We start from the raw sequence: 22,637 nt of genomic DNA, 5'->3' as shown, positions 1-22,637 counted from the left end.
CCCTCAGCAAAATTCTAGAAAACTGATTCCAGCAGCACATCAAAAAGCTAATTCACCACAATCAAGTGGGCTTTATTCCTGGGGTGCAAGAATGGTTCAACATATGCAGATCAATAAATGTGATTCACCACAGAAACAGAATTAAAAGAAAAACTATGTGATCATCCCAATAGACACAGAAAAAGCATTCAATAAAATCCAACATCCCTTTGTGATTAACAACTCTCAACAAACCAGACATTGAAGGAACAGCCCTCAAAATAACAACAGCCATCTATGAGAAAATCCACAGCTAACATTATACTAAACAGGAAAATGCTGGAAGCATTTCCCTTATGAACTAGAACAGTATCATGACATCTACTCTCACCATTCCTATTCAACATAATACTGAAGTCCTAGCCAGAGCAATCCGGCAAGAAAAAGAAATAAAAGTAATCCAAATAGGAAAAGAGGGAGTCAAATTATCTGTCTTTGCTGATGATATGATTGTAGACCTAGAAAACCCTGAAGATTCTGCCAAAAACTCCTAGACCTGATGAATGTCTTCAGCAAATTCTCAGGATAAAAAATAAATGTACAGGCCAGGCACGGTGGCTCATGCCTGTAATCCCAGCACTTTGGGAGGCCTAGGTGGGCAGATCACGAGGTCAGGAGATCGAGACCATCTTGGCTAACATGGTGAGACTCCGTCTCTACTAAAAAATACAAAAAAAAAAAAAAAAAAAAAAAAAAAATTGGCCGGGCATGATAGTGGGCGCCTGTAGTCCCAGCTATTCAGGAGGCTGAGGCAGGAGAATGGCGTGAACTCAGGAGGTGGAGTTGGCAGTGAGCCGAGATTGCGCCACTGCACCCCAGCCTGGGTGACAGAGCAAGACTCCATCTCAAAATAAAATAAATAAATAAATAAATAAATAAATGTACAAAATCAGTGGCATTTCTATACAACAATAATGTTCAAGCTGAGAACCAGATAAAAAACATAATCCCATTTATAGTAGCCAAAGGAAAATAAGCTTAAGAATACACCTAATCAAGGAGGTGAAAGAACTTTATGAGGAAAGCTATCAAACACTGCTGAAAGAAATCACAGATAACACAAACAAAAGCAAAAGCATTCCATGCTCATGGGTTGGAAGAATCAATAACATTAAAATGTTCACACTCTCCAAAACAATCTACAGATTCAATGCTATTCCTATGAAATTACCAATGTTATTTTCACAGAATTAGAAAAAATGATTTTAAAATGTGTATGCAACCAAAAAAGAGCCTGAATAGCCAAGGCAATCCTAAACAAAAAGAACAAAATGGGTAGGGAGCCTTACATCACATTACTGCATTTCAAACTACACTTCAAGGCTACAGTAACCAAAACATAGTACTAATACAAAAATAGACACATAGACCAATGGAACAGAATAGAGGCCCCTGAAATAAAGCTTCACACCTACAACCAACTCATCTTTGATAAAGTCCACCAAAATAACCAATGGAGAAAGGACACCCTATTCAATAAATGGCTAACCATATGCAGAAGAATGAAACTGAATCCCTATCTCTCACCATATACAAAAATTAACTCAAAATTAAGACTTAAATGTAAGACCACAAACTATAAAAGTTCTAGAAGAAAACCTAGGAAATACTCTTCTAGACATTGCCTTAGGCAAATAATTTATAATAAAGATGTCAAAAGCAAATGCCACAAAATCAAAGATAGACAAATGAGACCTAATTAAACTAAACAGCTTCTGCACAGCAAAAGTCTCAACAGAGTAAACAGAGAACTTGTAGAATGGGAGACAATGTTTGCAAATCATGCATCCAACAAAAGACTAATATCCAGAATCTATAGGGAACTTAAATGAATCAGGAAAAAACCAAACAACTTCATTTAAAAAATGAGCAAAGGGCATGAACAGAAACTTCTCAAAAGAAGACATACAAGTTGCTAACAAACGTGAAAAATGTCAACATCACTAGTCACCAGAGAGCTGCAAAGTGAAATCACAATGAAATACCATCTCATACTAGTCAGAATGACTATATAAAAAGTCAAAATATGTAGGAAAAATTAATGAAAAATCAAGAGTTGGTTTTTTGAAAAGATCAAGATTGACAAACCTTTAGCTAGACTAATGAAAGAAAAATCTCAACTAAAATCAGAAATGAAAGAAGGGACATTACTATTGATTTTATAGAAATCAAAAGGATTATAAGAGTGTACTGTGAAAAATTGTATGCCAACAAATCAAATAACCTAGATGAAATGGACAAATTCCTAGAAACACATCACCTACCAACACTGAATCAGGAAAAGCCAAAAAATCCGAATAGACCTATGTCTAGTAAGGAGATAGAATCAGTAATCAAAAACCCAACCACGAAAAGCCATGGACCAGATGGCTTCAGTAATAAATTTTACCTGAGTAAATATTTTTTTGTGCGCCTCTGTCAATATAAACAATTTGAATCAACCCAAATCAGCATTATCAGCACCATCCTGGCAATCCAATCTGACTTGATCCTGTGAAAGAAATCCTGCTCCAGGTGGTGAGAGCAATGCACTTGCCAGGCTATTCTCCTGGAATAGGACCTAGCCATGAGGTCCTAGGACAACCTCACAGGCACAAGTCCCAGGATTTCTTGGGTGAAGGGCCATTGAGTTTCCCAAATGGAAGGAATGGGGATGTGAGTAGTTCTGTCCAGTCTGGGGCACCCTGCCAGGATGACACTGCTGGTGCTGATTGGTACCTGGCACTGAAAATGGCTTAGATAATTTCAAGGAGGGCATTCCAGAACACAGAAAGTGCTTTGAACCCCCTGAGGTTCAATGTCTAAGGTGGGAACTGAACCAAAGCTTCTCCTTCTGGTATCTTACATGATTAGGAGTCCTTGCTTGATTTCCTGCAGTTTGAAAACAACTGAAAAGATAAAGAAGATAGAAGGAGTAATATTTTAAAATTTTACACAAACCTTAGATTTAGTAGCTTATTAAATAGGACAATTTTTATTAGGTAATGGGAAAAAATAGATATATGAACAAAAATGAGGAAGTTTTACAATCAACATTTATGTAACTATATTATAAAGTAAATTATATTTGGATAACTATGAAATTTTTGATTACACAAAGTGTGAGTCTGATTACCTCTTATATTTTTAACTCCATATAAAGTAATATCTATGAATAGTTAACCCATTTATGCTGGAGGTTGCGAACTATTCAAGCAGTCATAGAAAGACATTTAACTCAAAGTTGAAAGAAACTACGTTGCTGCAGTTTTAGGAAATCTTATTAAAATTGGGAAAAAATGATGTTCACTAACCTGAATATCCAAAATGTTATCAATAGCACTATAGGACTATAAAGTTACTACTTTAAACACATTCCAGTGAGAATTATTATGAGGTCAAACTTTATGTTTCTAAAGTTTCCATATAAAATTTCTTTAATTTCTAAAATTAAATTAATATTTGAGCTCATTCATTTCTGTATAGAAGTTAAATCCTAATTATTTGCTATGTTTTCATTAACTATGAATTTTATGTAATTCTGAAATTATTTATTAGAATAAAATAATTGCTTGAGTGAAAAAAAAAAAAGAAAAGAAAACAACTGCTCTGGCCACTTCACTGCTTTGTTTCTAAATATTTCCCTAGATCTATGGTGAAATTAGTGCCGAGTACAAGTACAAAGCTCAGTGGGAGTAGCAGAGAGTGAAGGACAAATATGGGAGTTCTGGGATGGATGATAAAGAGTTTATCAGGCGACAAAGGTGGAGGAAAACGTTAGAGTCTCAGAGCACACCTATGCAAAAGCACAGAGTCCCCAAATCACATGTGGAGTGGTGACTACTCTGGTGCACAAGGAGTTGTGTCATTTATTGAACATCTAGTCTGGTCCCTGTAAATTGTTAAATGTTATATGGAATAGATGGTACTTTTTCCCTCTGTATGTTACTACCATGATTTGCATATAAATTCTCTTGATGTAACCCCAGTTGTCCAAATGATCTGGGGCCTCAATTTTATTATTGTTTACACATGATCAGAAATTAATAGAGACACAGGTGGTATCCACAACCTTAGCTGAGTATCTGCATGATATTGGTCTAGCAGTGGACAGGAATATTCTGACCCCTTTATAGCCCTTTCCTAGTGTAGTGATTACTACCTATGATGGACTTTACTCTCAACTGTCTCTAGGCCACTTGACAAACCTACAATATTTTTAGATTTTCGTCTATAGCAATACAGTGATCCCAATAGATTTTAAAGGAAAAGAGCTAATGGATTAGGTATACATAGACTAAAGCACACTGTCTTAGTCTAGTCAGCCTGCCATAACAAAATGCCATAAACTGGGTGGCTTTTAAATACCAGAAATTTATTACTCACAGTTCTGGAGGCTGGGAAGTCCAAGATCAAGATACCAGCATCATTGGATTCTAGTGAGGACCCTCTTCCAATTGCAGACTGTCAACTTCTTCTGTGTTTTTCGTATGGCAGAAGGGGTGAACTAGTGTTACGGGATCTTTGGGGTGTCGATTTTCTGGCCAGAAACCTCTGTGGCTGGTGGCACCTTTGCCAGAGTTCTTGTCCTGTGTCCAGGAAGAATGAGGTATGCAGACAAATGAAGGGTGAACAAGACGAAGATGAATTTTATTAAGTGTTAGGACAGCTCAACGGAGACCTGCAGTGAGTAGCTCCTCTCTGTAGGCAGGTCATCCCGTGGAATGTTCAGCTGTCAGCAGAGGGGAGGCCCTGGGGAGGGTAGCTTCTCTCTGCTACTGGTCCTTCCTACGTCTGCTGCTCTCAGCAGAGAGGAGGCCCTGGGGACAGTTGCTCCTCTCTGCAGCTGTAGTCCCAATGTCTCTGCAGGTCTCTGAAGCTCTCAGCAGAGAGGATAGTTCCTCTCTGCAGCTGGTTGTCCTGTCGTCTCCTGCTATCAGCAGAGAGGGTAGTTCCTCTCTGAAGTTGGTCCTCTCTTCATCTCTTCCTCCTCTGACCCTGCTCTGGCTGAGCCCAAGGCTTTTATGGACCTCAGAGTGGAGAAAGTGTGTGCCATCAGTCCACATGCAGCCCCAGAAGAGGCACCACAAGCCCCCACAGTCCACAGGACTGGCAGCCTGGTCCCCAGCCTTCAGGCCCTGAAGATGTGGCCCTACCAGGGACTGCTTCCTTTGACCCAGGAATCTGTCTGCCTCCCACTCCATTTATGTCTCCGGAGTTTGGCTAGTCTTTGCTCTCAGACCAGAGTGGGCATTGGTAGCAGGGAGAAGGAGAAGCCAGGCAGTGGGAGCAGCCACTTCTGAGCCTGCGAGGGCAGGGGGGTCTTCCCAGGCCCCAAGAGTGCAGGGATGCCTGAATCTGCAATCTCAACTTGGGTGACTGCAGCTGCATGGGGCAGGGTTGTGGGGCAGGATTCCAGCATGCTCCTTAGAGCGGAAAGCCTGGGTCTACAGTGGTGGTCTGGGTGGCTGCAGAAGCACCTGGGAAGCTCACATCCCAGCTTGGAAGAGGCAGGGCTCCCATGGGCTCCAGAAAGTGTGCAGCCCTAACTGCATCTCCCTGCTTCTGCTTTTGTGATGGCAGGCTGCCATCGCTAGCTTTCTAAGGTCCCTTTTAGAAGAGTACTAATCTCATTCATGAGGGATCCACCCTTTAATCTAATCACTTTCCAAAGGCCCCATCATGTTGGACATTAGAATTTCAACATATGAATTTTGGGAAGACACAAACATTCAAGGTAGGGCACAGGTGTTTTGTATATAAGAATATTACCTTGACTGGGCATGGTGGCTCACACCTGTAATCCCAGAATTTTGGGAGGCTGAGGCAGGCGGATCATCTGAGGTCAGGAGTTGGAGACCAGCCTGGCCAACATGGTGAAACCCTGTCTTTACTAAAAATCCAAAAAAAAAAAAAAAAAAAAGTAGCCAGGTGGCAGGTGCCTGTAATCCTAGCTACTTGGGAGGCTGAGGCAGGAGAATCCCTTGAACCCAGGAGGCGGAGGTTGCAGTGACCTGAGATTGTGCCATTGCACTCCAGCCTAGGCAACAAGAGCAAAACTCCGTCACAAAACAAAACAAACAAACAAAAAAACCAATATTACCTGTATGGTCCAGTCCTACAGGGTCTGTGGGTTTTTCTCCTCATGTGTGGAGATGAGACATCATAGAAATAAAGACACAGGACAAAGAGATAGAACAAAACCAACTGGGCCAGGGGGCCACTACCACCAAGGTGTGGAGACCAGTAGTGGCCCTGAATGCCAGGCTGCACTGTTATTTATTGGATACAAGACAAGGGGGCAGGGTAAGGAGTGTGAGCCATCTCCAATGATAGGTAAGGTCACGTGAGTCACGTGTCCACTGGACAGGGGGCCCTTCCCTGTTTGGTAGCCAAGGCAGAGAGAGGACAGCTCATGCCATTATTTTTTCTATGCATTTCAAAGACTTTTAGTACTTTCACTAATTCTGCTACTGCTATCTAGAAGGCAGAGCCAGGTGTACAGCGTGAAACTTGAAAGTGGACCAGGAACGTGACTGCTGAGGCACAGCATCATAGGGAGATGGTTAGGCCTCCAGATGGCTGCTCCACAAGAGGTGGTGGAGCAGTCTTCTCTAACTCCCCTGGGGAAGGCAGACTCCCTTTCCCGGTCTGCTGAGTAATGGGTGCCTTCCCCAGGCACTGACGCTACCGCTAGACCAAGGTCCGCTAGGTAACAGGTGCCTTCCCAGGTGCTGGCGTTACCAGTAGACCAGGGAGCCCTCTGATGGCCCTGTCGGGGCGTGACAGAGGGCTCACACTCTTGTCTTCTGGTCACTTCTCATTGTGTCCCTTCAGCTCCTATCTCTGTATGGCCTGTTTTTTTCTAGGTTATAATTGTAGAACAAAGATTATTATAGTATTGGAATAAAGAATAATCCTACAAACTAATGATTAATGATAATCATATATAATCATATCTATAATCTATTTTTAGTATACCTATTCTTAATTCTATATTTTTTCTTTATTATACTGGAACAGCTAGTGCCCTTGGTCTCTTGCCTTGGCACCTGGGTGGCTTGCCACCCACAATTACCTCATTTAAAACATGGATGTTTGATAGGGAAAGGGCACAGTGAGTTGTTCTGCTTTGCTTGAGATCAATGCCCAACATTTGTGAATCTAATTCATTCTTATAAGAATAAAAAATAATTAAGATTTTTATTGCTGGACTCTCTTAGACCCTATCTGGCAGTTTTCCAAAAGGATTTCCCGTAAAAGGAGATAATCAATGAAGGTAAAAGCTGAAATTACTAAAATAAAAAGTAAAGCAGAAATAATATGTATGACTAAAACCTGGTCCACTGGGAAGATAAAAACGTAGAATCCCTCCAGGGATTTACTTAAAGAAAGAAAAGAGAAAACAAATTGTACAATATTAGTGATGAGAAAGGACACAAGGACATATAAAGACAAAATTAAAATTATTAGAATAAGATCATATAAAACAGTTGTAACAAATTTGAAAATTCAGTAGGCGTATAAATTATGACAGCCTGAGCTCAAAATTTGTCAGAAATTAGTTATCTCAGACTCATATACTTACCAGTCTAGTGGAAAATATACAGTAAAGGATTTTTCTGTGTTTGCCTCATAATGCAGAATTTGCTGTCTCTCTGGTTTAGCTCCTATTCTAACGGCTCTGTCTATTTTACAGAAAGGAACTCCTGCTTGGAAACTGCTTAACTGCTGGGAAAATGAACATCAGTATTGATTTAGACACAAATTATGCTGAGCTGGTTCTAAATGTGGGAAGAGTCACTCTTGGAGAGAACAATAGAAACAAAATGAAGGATCGTCAACTGAGTAAACAGCAGAATGAAAATATCTCACGAGCTGTGTGTGCTCTGCTGAATTCTGGAGGGGGAGTGATCAAGGCTGAAGTTGAGAATGAAGACTATAGTTACAAAAAAGATGGAATAGGACTAGATTTGGAAAATTCTTTTAGTAATATGCTGCCATTTGTTCCTAATTTCCTGGACTTCATGCAGAATGGTAACTACTTTCACATTTTTGTGAAATCATGGAGCCTGGACACCTCTAGTCTGCAGATTGCCACGTTGAGCTCCAGTTTGTACAAGAGAGATGTAACGTCTGCAAAAGTCATGAATGCTTCTGCTGCACTGGAGTTCCTCAAAGACAAGGAAAAAACTGGAGGGAGAGCATATTTAAGACCAGAATTGCCCGCAAAGAGGGCCTGTGTTGATGTACAAGAAGAAAGTAACATGGAAGCCTTGGCTGCTGATTTTTTTAACAGAACAGAACTTAATTATAAAGAAAAATTGAACTTTACTGAATCCACACACGTTGAAATTAAAAACTTCTCAACAGAAAAGTTGTTACAACGAATTAGAGAGATTCTCCCTCAATATGTTTCTGCATTTGCAAATACTGATGGAGGATATTTATTCGTTGGTCTAAATAAAGATAAAGAAATAATTGGCTTTAAATCAGAGAAGAGTTACCTTACTAAGTTAGAAGAAGTAACAAAACATTCCATTGGGAAACTGCCCGTGCATCACTTCTGTATGGAGAAGGGGACGATAAATTACTTATGCAAATTCCTTGGAGTATATGATAAAGGAAGTCTTTGTGGATATGTGTATGCACTCAGAGTGGAGCGCTTCTGCTGTGCAGTGTTTGCTAAAAAGCCTGATTCCTGGCATGTGAAAGATAACAGAGTGAAGCAGCTGACCGAGAAGGAATGGATCCAGTTCATGGTGGATTCAGAACGAGGTTGAGGAAGGAGGATTGGCAATAAGGACACATTTGGCTTGGGTGGCAGGAAGGTTTTATTGTATCTTTGGGATTAGGGACGAGATTAAAAGTCTTCAAATTTCAACATCTAATTTACTAATCTCTGGTGGATATAATCAATACTTCCCTGCCTCTTGTTTTCTTCTACACACTTAGAAGACAGATATTTCATACAATAAGTAAATATCTACTCTTAGTAGCCTTATCTGATGCAAAGATCTAGATGTTTCTTCTCTACCACATCTTTGCTCACTTTCAAGGAAAGCCTGTTCAATTCTTTTCCTTTTTCTTTCAGAGCTTAGTTTCTGTAACTAACCATTGCTTTCTTTCGGGAACACTTACTCTTTTACTTACTTGCTCTTTCATCTTTCTTTACCCCCTTTCCATTTATTTCCTGTAAAGCCTTTTCCCTCTTCCTCTCACATATATGAGCCAAAGAGTAACCCTAAGTTGTACCAATGAGCGAAGAATAATGCTGAGATTTTATCTGGTTTTGGAAAAGGAAAGACTCCAGTGAAATTAGACCAGAACTAGCAATTTAACAAAAATCTCTGAAAATGCAAGCTTGTCCCTCAGAATCTGCATAAAACCCAGCTTTCCTTCACTAGCCATCACATTCTTCTAATTTTAACTTCTTTTAAAATAAAGTCAGTTATATGGCAATGTATTAAGTTGCTATCAAAGCATTTTTACTGTTAAGTTTCATTCCAAGTATAGAGCGTTTCAGCAGCATCAAGGGTTAATTTTACAATTTGTATCTGACCTAGGAATCTAACCACAATATGTAACCACAATATCTAATATTTTGTATTGGGAATGCAGGGTCAGTTCTAAGTAGACTTTTCATTACTTAGGTTGAATCTCTCTTGTGCCAAATTAAGCGTGTGATTTTGTTTTCTAATATTATTCCATAGCATATGAAGAACTGCCCTCTCCAGCGAGTACATCATCGCCTGTCTCCCAGAGTTGTCCTCTTCGTGAATATATTAACTTCAAAATTCAGCCACGGAGATATCACCTTCCAGGTAGTTTAATTCTGGCTTTCATGGAGTTGTTGGTGTGACTATGTTTAAGCCTCCTCCTCTTCAAACTAGCTCTGTCTTGACATTTGCTATGGAAACACATTCTTGTGTTTATGGAAATTCTTTGGTGTTTTTAGTCATTGAATTTGTCAAATTCTATTTCTTTAGCTTTGGATTATAATTTTCTTGGTGTAATAGAAACTTCTTTACTTGAAAATCAGAGCAACCCCATTCAGCTTAGTTTAAGCAGAAAAGGAAGAATATACATCATGTCACTGAGCAGTCTGGACTGGCACCCAGCTTCAGGCATGGCTATATTCAGTTACTGAGGAAATACTCAGCATCTCTGATTTATTCACCTGTTGTTGTTGATAGGCAATGAGTTATTTCCTGTTTTCTGCTACGTGAACAGTGTTACCGTTAATATTCTTATTCAGTCTTTTGATGCACACGTGCAAGAGTTTCTCTTGGGTGCCTAAGTAGGGGTAGAATTGTTGGTTCAGGCAGTGTGTGAATATTTAAGTAATAAGATAATGCCAATAAGATAATTTCCAAAGTAGGTGGCTCACTTTACTCCCACCAGCAATATATTGGAAATGCCACATCTCTTCCAATGCCAGACTTCTCTCTTCATCTTTCTGCTTGTTCACCTCTTGAACTTCTTTTCTCCCTCAGTCAAATGGGTATAAAATGCTATCTCTTTTTGATATGCCTTTCCCTGGTTATTGATTGGGTTGAGCACCTCTCCATATGCTTATTGCCATAGAAGATATTGTATCTTCTATGAAGTGGCGATTCTGTCTTTTCCTCATTTTTGTAATAGGTTTTGTCTTTTACTTACTGATTTCTAGGAGCAATTCACATATTCTAACATAAAATTCTCATTTAGTCACAGATATTACGGATTTCAGATGTCTTCTCCAAGTTCATGACTTGCATTTTTTCTTTTTGCAAGGCATATTCTCCTTAGTAGTTTTAAATTGGATATAGTCAAACTTACCATTTGAAAATTTTGTGGTTTAGTGCTCTTTGTGCCTTGTATAAGAGATCTTTCCCTACCCTGGGGTTATCAAGATATTTCTGTTTATTTTCTTTTAAAAATTTTAAAATTTTGCACTTAACATTTAAGTATATAATCCACATCCATAAGCAGTGATGTAGGGGGCTATTTCATTTTATCCCATGTGGATAACCACTTTTCCTAGATCCAGTTACTGAAAACTCAGTTTCACCCACTGGTCTGTCACGCTACCTCTGGGATATTACTACATACAATTGACCCTTGAACAAAGCGGGGCTTAAGGGTATCAAACCCCTGATGATTTTTATCCATTGATTTCAATTTTCTGAGCCTGTAAGAGAATCAGGATATCTTTATCTTTTCATCTATTTTATCTTTTGGGGGCTTTTAAAAAAGATATTATAGTAATTTTAAAGTCCCTCTTTGATGACTCCAATATCTGAAGCACTTGCCAGTCTTTTTCTCTCATCCAGTTTTTCTCTTATTTTCTAGTAATTTGTTCTGATTTTTATCCTGTCTCTTAATTTTGTATAGTATCATGGATTACAAATTGTAGAGACTTCAGTAGATGTTGCATTTCTCCAGATAGGGTTACACATGTGTTTTTTTTTTTTTTTTTTGGCAGGCAGGTAGAGCACCAGTGATTACTTTTATTCTTTTGAAGTTTTGTTTTATGCTTTTCTAGGTATAGTAGCTTTTAATTTTGCACAATTACTAGGTGATGGCTCTTCTGGGGTCTTAAAGTCTGGGATATTTACCAAGACCCCTCTACTTGGCTGGGAGTTGAATTCCAATTTGTGTCTCCTGAGCACCATGAAGCTGATGAAATTGATGTTCAGCTCTTTAATCTCCCAGTTGATCAGTTGATATTTTCTCCTTTCCTTTCCTTTCCTTTCCTTTCCTTTCCTTTCCTTTCCTTTCCTTTCCTTTCCTTTCCTTTCCTTTCCTTTCCTTTCCTTTCCTTTCCTTTCCTTTCCCCTTCCCTTCCCCTTCCCTTTGCCTTCCCTTCCCCTCCCCTCCCTCCCCTCCCCTCCCTTCCCTTCCCTTCTTTTTGTGACAGGGTCTCACACTGTTGCCCAGGCTGGAATGCAGTAGCATGATTACAGTTAACTGCAGCTAATTTTTGTATTTTTTGTAGAGACAGGATTTTACCATGTTGCCCAGGCTGGTCTCAAACTCCTGGGCTCAAGCAGTCCACCTGCCTCTGTCTCCTAAGTGCTGGGATTACAGGCATGAGCCACTGCACCCAGCCCCAGTTTATATTTTCTTCTGTGTTTCGTCTCACCTGTATTAGCCAGTGAGTTGAGGGAAATTTGTAGGTAGATTTTGGCTTCTCTGCAGTTTCATCTTCTCTGGAATTTTGCTTCTGAAATCCCAGCTCCTCTGGCCGCCCTGAATTCTGACCTCTTTTTTCTTTAGCCTAGTAAAACTGCTGATTTCTGTGTGGGCTCTATTTACCAATGCTGTGATATGGAAAATCTCCTTAGGGAAAAAGCAGAGGTGAATGTGAAGCTACTTCCTGTGCTTCTTCTCTATTAAAGATTGTAGACCTTTAAGTCCTGCTTGTATTGGTTGCTCTCCAGTCCTTTAAATAATAGTTTTATGTTATATATATACATATATATATAAATTTTAAAATATATATATAAATGTATATTTTTTTTGAGACAGGGTCTCACCCTGTTGCCCAGGCTGGAGTGCAGTGGCATGATCTCAGCTCACTGCAGCCTCAACTTCCTGGGCTCAAGTGATCCTCCCACCTCAGCCTCCTGAGTAGCTGGGACTACCAACATGCACTACCATGCTTGGCTAACTTTTTAACCTTTTTGTAGAGAAGAGGTCTTACAATGTTGCCTAGACTGGTGTTGAACACCTCGGCACAAGTGATTCTCCTGCCTCTGCCTCCCAAAGTGTTGTTATTACAAGTGTGAGCAACCATGCTTGGCCCTGATACACTTTTACACAGCTTTTATAGTTGCTTTTGGTGGGAGAATTAATCTGATACAAGCTGCTTTGTATCCATGGCTTAAGTTGGAAGTTCTCAATCTTTTATAATTTATCATTATTTCCCCATCTAGGGCTATCAGAAAAGATAACTTGTACTCCAGAAACCCTCTGCAGAAATCTGTTCTCACAGCATGAAGGACTTGAGCAATTAATATGTGAAGAAATGGGCTCTGTCAGTAAGGGCTCACTAATCTTCTCTAGGAGCTGGTCTTTGGATCTGGGCTTGCAAGAGAACCACAAAGTCCTCTGTGATGCTCTTCTGATTTCCCAGGACAAGCCTCCAGTCCTATACACCTTCCACACGGTACAGGATGAGGAGTTTAAAGGCTATTCTACACAAACTGCCCAAACTTTAAAACAGAAACTGGCAAAAATTGGTGGTTACACTGAAAAAGTGTGTGTCATGACAAAGATCTTCTACTTGAGTCCTGAAGGCAAGACAAGCTGCCAGTATGATTTAAACTTGCAAGTAATTTACCCTGAATCCTACTATCGGACAACAACTCGAACAGTGAAAGACTTGGAAGAGGCTCTTTCAAATATCTTACCTGAGGAGAATCAAATCTTTTTGTTTGTTTGTTTGTTCATTTTGTTTTTGTTTGTTTGCTTTTTCTTAAGATGAATCTCGTTCTGTTGCCCAGACTGGAGTGCAGTGGCATGATCTTGGCTCACTGCAACCTCTGCCTCCTGGATTCAAGCAATTCCCTGCCTCAGCCTCCTGAGTAGCTGGGATTACAGGTGCCCGCCTCCACACCCGGCTATTTTGTTTTGTATTTTTAGTAGAGATGGGGTTTCACCATCTTGACCAGGCTGGTCTTGAACTCCTGACATCGTGATCCACCCGCCTCAGCCTCCCAAAGTGCTAGGAGTACAGATGTGAGTCACCGCGCCCGGCCAGAGAATCAATTCTTTTACAGACCAATTCGCCTTTGACATTTTCCAGTGTCTCCCAGATAATCAGTATAGATAAGGATGTTTAAATCTTGTCCAATGCTCACTTGGATCATGGAAGATGGACTAGGCTACAGAGATATTTTTTATTATATATTTGATAACATTCTCTAATTCTCTAAAAAAACGTCTTTGAAAACTTTGCAAGTTAAGCAACTTGACGTGATGTTGGAAAACTGGGATTAGCCTATGTTCACTTCTTCGTAAGTTCTTTATAGATATTCCTTAAGGGATATTAGGAAAATTAATTATCTACACATGTTTTGCCATACCAAGATGTCATTTGACTATAAAGGAAATATCCGACATTCTTATCCAATGGACATGGAAAACATAGTTCTCCAATATCTTCTTGAAAACTACATTGCAATGAAATTCAGCCAATGAAGAGATTAATCAAAATGGAGAACTTGCCGAGGTGGGTGGATCACTTGAGGTCAAGAGTTGTCGCAGGCTGGAGTGCAGTGGTGTGGTCATAGCTCATTGCAGCCTTGACCTCCCGACATCAAGAGATTCCCCTGCCTCAGACTCTTGAGTAGCTGGGACTACAGGCATACACCACCATGCCCAGCCAACTTTTATATGTTTTGTAGAGACGGGGTTTCCCCATGTTGCCCAGGCTGGCTTGGAATTCCTGGAATTAAGCAATCCTCCTGCCTCAGCCTCCCAAAGTGCTGGAATTATAGGCACAAGTCATTGTGCTTGGCTCTCCATTAATTTTTAGAATGGCATAGGTAGTGGTAACTACTGTTAAATTTTCCTTCAGGCATGGGAGTGTGGGGTGTATGTTTTGGCTGAGACAAGGAGTATGCCAGGATGATAGGCTAAGCAGATAGTACACTCAGAAACATAATAGAATCCCTGATATCAGAGGAAAAAAGGCCAAATGTTCTGTGTCCAGTTTGTGCCTGAGATGAGACAGTCCATGGATGTCACTGGGGCGAAGGTTTTTGTGTCTAGGGTGATGCCATGTCTGGTGCAGGAGTAAATTCATCTCTGATGGTAAGCTGGATCGGTGTCATCTGAGGAAGCATCATCTCCAGTCCTTTCTCTAAACACCACAAAATTTACATGAAGACTGGAATCACATCATGCTGTTTCTCTGCTTAAAATTGAGCTCCTACGCAGGAAAATGTCATCTAGGATATAGGTCTTGAGTGTTTCTTTTAAGTGGATACAGACTCAGGTTGATGTGGGGCTTAGCATTTGCCATGATTGATTGAAACAATGGCTTGTATGGAGGGTTGGTGCCTCCAGATGGTAAAACAACAAAAGCACCCACATCAATAGTAAGATCAGCAGGCTGAGCATGACAGCTCATGCTTGTAATCCCAGCACTTTGGGATGCCAAGGAAGGTGGATTGCTTGAGCTCAGGCATTCAAGACCAGCCTGGGCAACATGGTAAAACCCTGTCTCTACAAAAAACATAAAAAATTAGCTGGGTGTGGTGGCGTGTGCCTGTGGTTGCAGCTACTCGGGAGGCTGAGGTGAGAGGATTGCCTGAACCCAGGAGGTAGAGGAGGGGAGTGATTCATGATCATGCCACTGCACTCCAGCCTGGGTAACAGAGTGAGACCCTGTCTCAGACGAAAACAAAAAGCAAGAACAAACAAACAAAACAAAAAAGATAAACAGAAAACAGAATGGTGTGCAGCTGCATTTGACAGAGTTTTGGTTTTTCTTGCTTGCTTGTTTTATGGTTGAAGTTTAGGCTCAAACGGGTCTCATATCAGATAAGCAGCTGCGTAGCCCATTGGACAATCACTATTAATTGGTCCCCAGAGAATATACACACTTGCTGTGTCCCCCTGATGGGAGGGGTTTGATATTGAAAATCTATAAAATTAAGTTAAGGCCTGGGGCAAGATAAAGACACATTGAGAGGTCCGTTTGTTGGACTAGGACTTTAAAAGAAGTTGTTTGGAGAGACTCTTATGTTTCTCAGTTAAAATGGCTATTTGGGACCTATTAGAGTCATGAAAGTTTTATTGAATGCCTCTTTCAGGAGCCCATTCAGGGTGTATTTTGCAATGTGAAACGTCTGCCTTGGTTATCACCTCGGTAATTGTAAGGCCTCATATGGTGGCCTTAATATACACAGGCATGTGATTTTGGATATCTAGGAGGAAAGAGGTTCTTAGTGTTCCTTAATCTAAAAGGGACAATTCATTAGGCAATGGCTCATCTCTTCATAAAGAATGTGGAGATGGGGCCATTTGTTGGCCAGGGCATCCAGCATTCAGTAATATTCCACCTAGCTCCATCACGTATGGTGGTTGGCAGTGGCATTTATATAGTTTGTGAACTTCTACTGCTCTTCACTCAGTCAATCCAAAGGAGCTTCCCAGGTAGCCAAGGGGTCTGGGGGAGAGGTGACCTCCTCCAGCACTATGGCATCTGGCAAGGGACCAAGGACAGGGGACGTCACTCCCTTCTGCGTGTGAATATGCTAGAGACCCCAGGACTTGGTAGCCTCCTTGAGACAGGATAGAGACAAACCTGGGCCCTCTGAGGGGCTGAGCTTACAGGGTGCTGTTTCCATGACCGAAAGCATAACAGGTAGCCAGGTATGGAGGGTCACGGACTCAGAATCTGTGAGAGCGTCTATGTCCAGGAGAGCCCAGTATAGAGCTAGTCATTTGTGGTTTTAATGGCATATAGCATGAGGCTGAGAGCACTCAGGCAATTCGTAGCCATCACAGGTGGTCTAGACTTTAGGAGGCATGAGTAGAGCTTGTTAAAGTCTCCTCAGTAAAGGAATCTCTGCAGGCACCAATGGGTGTGTCTGTTGGTATTAATTTGGATAGCTTGTAGAGCCTTTTTTTTGAGGGGGCCACATTTAAAGTGGGTTGATTTATAAGTTACAGTATCAATGAGATTAAGTAAAATTTGTAAGTGAAGAATATTTTGCCATGAGAACACAAAAAGGATGAAAAGATGTTGCACTTTTATGTCCATATGAGTAGACTAAATGACATCTCCTTGGAGGAGGTTATTAATGTAATATCATATCTGTGCTCCCAGAGGAAGGTGCATGCACTTAAGATCTTGTCTGTCCCTGTCTCTTTAAAAAGAAGGCCATCTGAAAAAGCCATATACTGTATGATTCCAACTATATGACATTTTGTAAAAGGCAAGATTATGGAGACAGTAAAATGATCAGTGGTTTCCAAGGATTAAGGAAGTGGGAGGAATGAATCGTTGAACCACAGAGGATTCTTAAGGCAATGAAAATTCTGTGTTTGATACTATATAATGGATATATGTCATTGTACATTTGTCCGAACCCATAAAATGTACAAGAAGAATAAACGCTAATGTAGAAGTTCCAATGGATTTTGAGTGATTATGATGTATTAATTTAGATTAATTGATTGTAACAAATGTACCATGCTAATGGGAGATATTGCTAATGGGGGAGGCTATGCATGAATGTGGGCAGTGGGTATATGGAAAATCTTTGTACTTTCTGCTCAATGTTGCTGTGAACCTACTCTAGAAAAATTAAGTATTAAAAAGGATCTTGTCTGTAAGATGTGTGCATCAATGCAAAATTATGAAGGTACCGAGGTGTAGCCTGCAAGAGGTATATTGTGTCTCTTCCACAATAGAGGCAAACTACAGTGGAGTCTGTTGAAATTGGCATGGAATTGAACATATTGAACATATTAGCCAAGTCTGTAAGAACAGAGTATTTAGCAGTTATTGACTGGATAGAGTTAGTAATTTTAGTCATATTAGATACTGGGTATGAGGCCCTAGTAGATAAGTCCGCAGCATTAATGTTGTAGTCCTCCACCGTGAGGTGCCTGCTGCTTATTATTTTCCAGGTTTAAGAACAGGCAACACTGGGCTGTTAAATGGACAAGCAGCAGGGAATAATTATCCCCTTTATCCCTTTTATGTTATATAAATGAGGTTTTATGTAACAACTTTCAGTCCTTCAAGGGCCTATTTTAACTTACCTTGAATGATATTAACTATTTTAACGGGATTTATATGATCCTATTTTATCAAGCCAATTTTGAGTGCCAAAAATTTAATTTTAATTTATTACTTATTGTGTCATGGAGTCTATGTTCAACGTGAGATACTTTAAGGCACTGAGTACAACAACTATGGGCAATTCAATCAAGATATAAAATAAGGCATAGCTATTTTTAAAAAGTGATTTAGCTATCTTTTAAATTTATTTGGGGTATAATGTTTAAATTTGTTGGAATCTCAGGCATAAGCATAATTTGAGTATTTATTAAGTCTATGAGGTTTCTCAATTGGTGCATTTTGGCAAATGTTAAAGTTAATTTAGAGCTTTCAGTTCTGGCCAGGCATGGCGGCTCACGCCTGTAATCCCAGCACTTTGGGAGGCCGAGACAGGCAGATCACTTGAGGCCAGGAGTTCAAGACCAATCTGGCCAACACATAGTGAAATCTTGTCTCTACTAAAAATTCCAAAAATTAGCTGGATGTGGTGGTGCACTCCTGTAGTCCCAGCTACTTGGGAAGCTGAGGCAGGAGAATCACTTGAACCTGGGAGGCGGAGGTTGCAGTGAGCCGAGATCACGCCACTGCACTCCAGCCTGGGTGACAGAGCAAGACTCCATCTCTAAAAACAAAAACCAAAAAACAAACAAACAAAAAAACCCTTACAGTTCTAAATGCAATCACAACCTTATCTATCTTTTTGTTATATAAATTCTTTGGTATATAAATTTTGGATTTCCAAATGGGTGAAATTATGGATGTTTGTTTTAATTTAGATATATGTTTGATATCTGTATCTATGTACATGTACAATCTATTCATTATGTCTATATTAACCTAAAAGCTCATCAATGACAGATTAGATAAAGAAAATGTGGTACATATACACCATGGACTACTATGCAGCCATTAAAAAGAACAAGATCATGTCTTTTGCAGGAACATGGATGGAACTGGAGGCCATTACCCTTAGCAAACGAACTCAGGAACAGAAAACCAAGTCCAGCATCTTCTCACTGATAAGTGGGAGCTAAATGAAAGAACTTATGAACACAAAGAAGGAAACAACAGACACTGGGGTCTATTTGAGGGAGGAAGGAGAGGAGCAGAAAAGTTAACTATTGGGTATGGGCTTAATACCTGGGTGATGAAGTAATATGTATAACAAAATCCCATGACACATGTTTACCTGTGTAATGAGCCTTCATATGTGCCCCCAAACCTAAAATAAAAATTAACAAAATTGTATCTACATATAATTCAGTTGGTTATTTTTTTTTCTCTCCCTGTGCTATAGTTTGGATGTTTGGTCCCCTCCAAACCTCATGTTCAAATTTGATCCTCAGTGTTGGAGAGGGAGCCCAGTGGAAGGTGTTTGGGTCATGGGGGAGGATGTCTCATGAATAGATTAATGCCCTTTCTTGGGGTGAGTGAGTTCTGACTTTATTAGTTCCCATAAGAGCTGGTTGTTAAAAAGACTCTGGCACCTCTCCCTACTCTTGTTTCCTCTCTTGCCTTGTGATCTCTGCACACACTGGCTCCTCTTTGACTCCCGCCCACGAGTGGAAGCAGCCTGAGGACATAACCGGATGCAGATGCCCAATGTTGAACTTTCCTAGACATCAGAATTGTGAGCCAAATGTATCCTTTTTCTTTATAAATTACGCAGCTTCAGGAATTCCTTATAACAACACAAAATAGACTAAGGCACCCTGAATTCAGGTTATTATGATTTTTTTTCTATTCCTCTCCCTCAGGCTGTTACCAAAAAACAAACAAACAAACAAACAAAAAAAACTGGGACTGCAACATACTCCCAAACTGAGAAAGTGCCAAGAAACCAAAGAATGGCTGAGACAAATCTAGGTTTGTTAGTAGATGAATTTATTAGGACTTACATACAAGGTATTCCTGGGTGGCAGCAGGACAGCTCCAGATATCTGCCCCATCACCCAGCCCTAAGCTTCTTTTAAGCAAATATTCTGGCTCTTTGCCTACTGTTTGCAATGAGACTGTTTTCCTTGGTGTGTTCCCAGACACATTCTGGGATGTTTGGGTTCTCAGGGATACCTACTCCTCAGGTAGGCATCATGGCCTTTGCTCAGTGCTCAGCCTTCAGGGTGCGAGCAGCAGATATGAACCCTTAAGTAACCTGGTCGGGGATCCATCACACTACACTCCCCAGTTTTAGGTTGTTTTAGTTTCTATCTCTGGCTCATAAGAGGAAAGAATGGATGAGAAAGGGACACAGTGCTTCTTGGCAGTAGCCTTTCCCTGGACAAGCCCCAGCAATCCCCTTTCTCCCACTTTTTCATTAAACAAAATCTTTTAGAGTGGCTTGTATCTCTAGGGTAAAATTTTCCTTCTCTCTCACTCCTTTTGCTCTCCTTTGTCCCAATCATTTTTTTCCTCTTTTGTTCTCTTGGATATTTACCTGATAACTCAGGTAAACACAGATTCAAGGAGCTAAGCAAATCCCAAACAAGACAAACTCAAAGAAATTTGTACCAAGACAAATTTTAATTAAATTTCTGAAAACTAAGGACATAAAATATATTTAAAGCAGCCAGTGAAAACACCTTCTTTATAGAGAATAACAATTTGAATGACGGTGGAATCACGGAGAACAGAAGGAAGTGTCATAACATTTTTCAAGTACTGAATAAAAAGAACTCTCAACTCAGAATCCTATGCACAGAGAATGTTTTCTTTAGGAATGAAAGGAAAACCAAGGCATTCTCAGATGAAGAAAAATAAGAGAATTAATCGCCATCACCAAAAGACCTACTCTAACAGAACAGCTAAAAAAAGTTATCTAAACAGAGAGGCAATGAAAAAAAAAGAAGGAGTTACGGAACATAAGAAAAGAAGAAAGAACACAATAAATAAAAATATGGGTAAATGCAATAGGCTTTCTTTCTCTGCTTGAGTCTTCTAAATTATGTTTGACAGTTGGAGTAAAAATTATAACATTCTCTGATGTGGTTCTACATGTTTTTAGAGGAAATATTTAATATAATTTTATTATAAATAAAGAAATGTGGCTAAAGAGACATGACTGGAGGTAAAATTTCTATATTTCAGTAGAACTAGTAAAATGACACCAGTTCACTGTGAAAAATTATGTATATATAATATAATACCTATTACAGCTTTTATAATTACTATAAAAGCTATACAATGAGATACACTAAAAACATAATAGATAACTCAGAATTCTGCACAACATTCATAACCCATAGGAAGGCAGGGAAAAGAAAAAATATTAAAAACACAGAGAAGAAATAGAAATCAAAAAATAAAATGGCATACTTAAGCCCAAACATATCAATAATTATATAATATATAAAGGGTCTAAATATACCAATTAAAGAACCATTTGGCAGAGTGGATTAACAATCATGACCCACCGTATGCTGTCTATAAGGAACTCACTTCAAATGTATGAAAGTTGAAAATAAAATGATGGAAAAAGGCATGTGTAGGGCCAGGCATGGTGGCTCACACCTGTAATTCCAGCACTCTGGGAAGCCAAGGTGGTGGATCAATTGAGGCCAAGAGTTCAAGACCAGCCTAGCCAACATGGTGAAACCCCATCTCTACTAAAAATACAAAAATTAGGTGGGCTTGGTGGTGGGCGCCTGTAATCTCAGCTACTTGGGAGGCTGAGGTGGGAGGATCACTTGAACCTGGGATTCAAGTGAGCCAAGATTGTGCCACTGCACTCCAGCCTGGGTGACAGATCAAGGCTTCATCTAAAAAACAAAACAAAGGCGAGCAGGCATGGCTATACTCATATCAGATAAAGTCAAGAAAATTACCAGAGACAGATAGGGACAGTATAATAATGATGAAAAGATCAGTTAACCAAGAAGATATGGCAATCTAAATGTATGTATATCGAACAACAGAGCTGCAAAATATGTGACACAAAAAGTGATAGCACTGAAAGGAGAAACAGACTTCACAATTGTAGTTAGGGACGTCAACACCTTTGTACAGTACCTTGTAGTAGAAGTAGACCAAAAAATCTATAAGGCAGATTTGAGAGCAACCTGCACAACACAGCAAGACCCCATCCTTAAAAAAAAATTGGGGGCGGGCGTGTTGGTGCACACTTGTAGTTCTAGCTACTTGAGAGGCTGAAGTGGGAGGCTTGCTTGAGTCCAGGAAATGAGGTCACAGTGAACTATGATCATGCCACTGCACTCCAGCTTCAGTGACAGAGTGAGACCCCATCTTAAAGAAAATCTGCAAGGATACAGAAGAACTTAACATCACCAGTCAACAGGATCTAACGACATATATAGAACATGCTACCCAACAACAGGAAAACATATATTCTTCTCAAATGCCTATGGAACATTTATCAAGATAGAACAGAACCTGAGCCATAAAACAAAGCTAAACAAATGTTAAAGAATTGAAATTATACTTAGAGTGTGTTCTATGACCAAAATGGAACCAAACTACAAATAAGTCAGGCAAACAAGATTAGAGGAAAAAAGAAGTAAAAAGAATGAACAAAACCTCCGAGAAATATGGGATAATGTAAAAAGACCAAACCTACAATTGATTGGGGTACCTGAAAGAGGTGGGGAGAATGGAACAAGGTTGGAAAACATACTTTAGGATATCATCCAAGAGAACTTCCCCATCCTAGCAAGACAGGCCAACATTCAAATTCAGGAAATGCAGTGAACCCCAGTAAGATATTCCATGAGAAGATAAACCCCAAGACACATAATCGTTCAGATTCTCCAAGGTCAAAATGAAAGAAAAAATGTTAAGGGTAGCCAGAGAGAAAGGCCAGGTCACCTACAAAAAGAAGCCC

General features: G+C 39.9%; 1 protein-coding gene across 2 annotated transcripts in view; it reads left to right on the top strand.

Annotated features, from left to right (window-relative positions):
• SLFN12L (schlafen family member 12 like) overlaps positions 1-13,581 on the top strand; it is a 58,913-nt gene extending 45,332 nt beyond the window's left edge. The window contains exons 3-5 of one of the 2 annotated variants that reach the window (XM_025362398.1): positions 7,718-8,796; positions 9,732-9,842; positions 12,939-13,581. In XM_025362398.1, the coding sequence (XP_025218183.1) occupies positions 7,718-8,796; positions 9,732-9,842; positions 12,939-13,489 (1,741 nt within the window). In that variant the 3' untranslated portion in view covers positions 13,490-13,581. The remainder of the gene's footprint in view (positions 1-7,717; positions 8,797-9,731; positions 9,843-12,938) is intronic. The other variant, XM_025362399.1, reaches the window with a different exon arrangement.
• Positions 13,582-22,637: the final 9,056 nt, after the last annotated feature.

Source organism: Theropithecus gelada, chromosome 16, assembly GCF_003255815.1.
Source record: "Theropithecus gelada isolate Dixy chromosome 16, Tgel_1.0, whole genome shotgun sequence".
Lineage (NCBI taxonomy): Eukaryota > Metazoa > Chordata > Mammalia > Primates > Cercopithecidae > Theropithecus > Theropithecus gelada.
The sequence above is the reverse complement of the archived record's forward strand: the minus strand, read 5'-3'. Positions and strand labels throughout refer to the sequence as shown.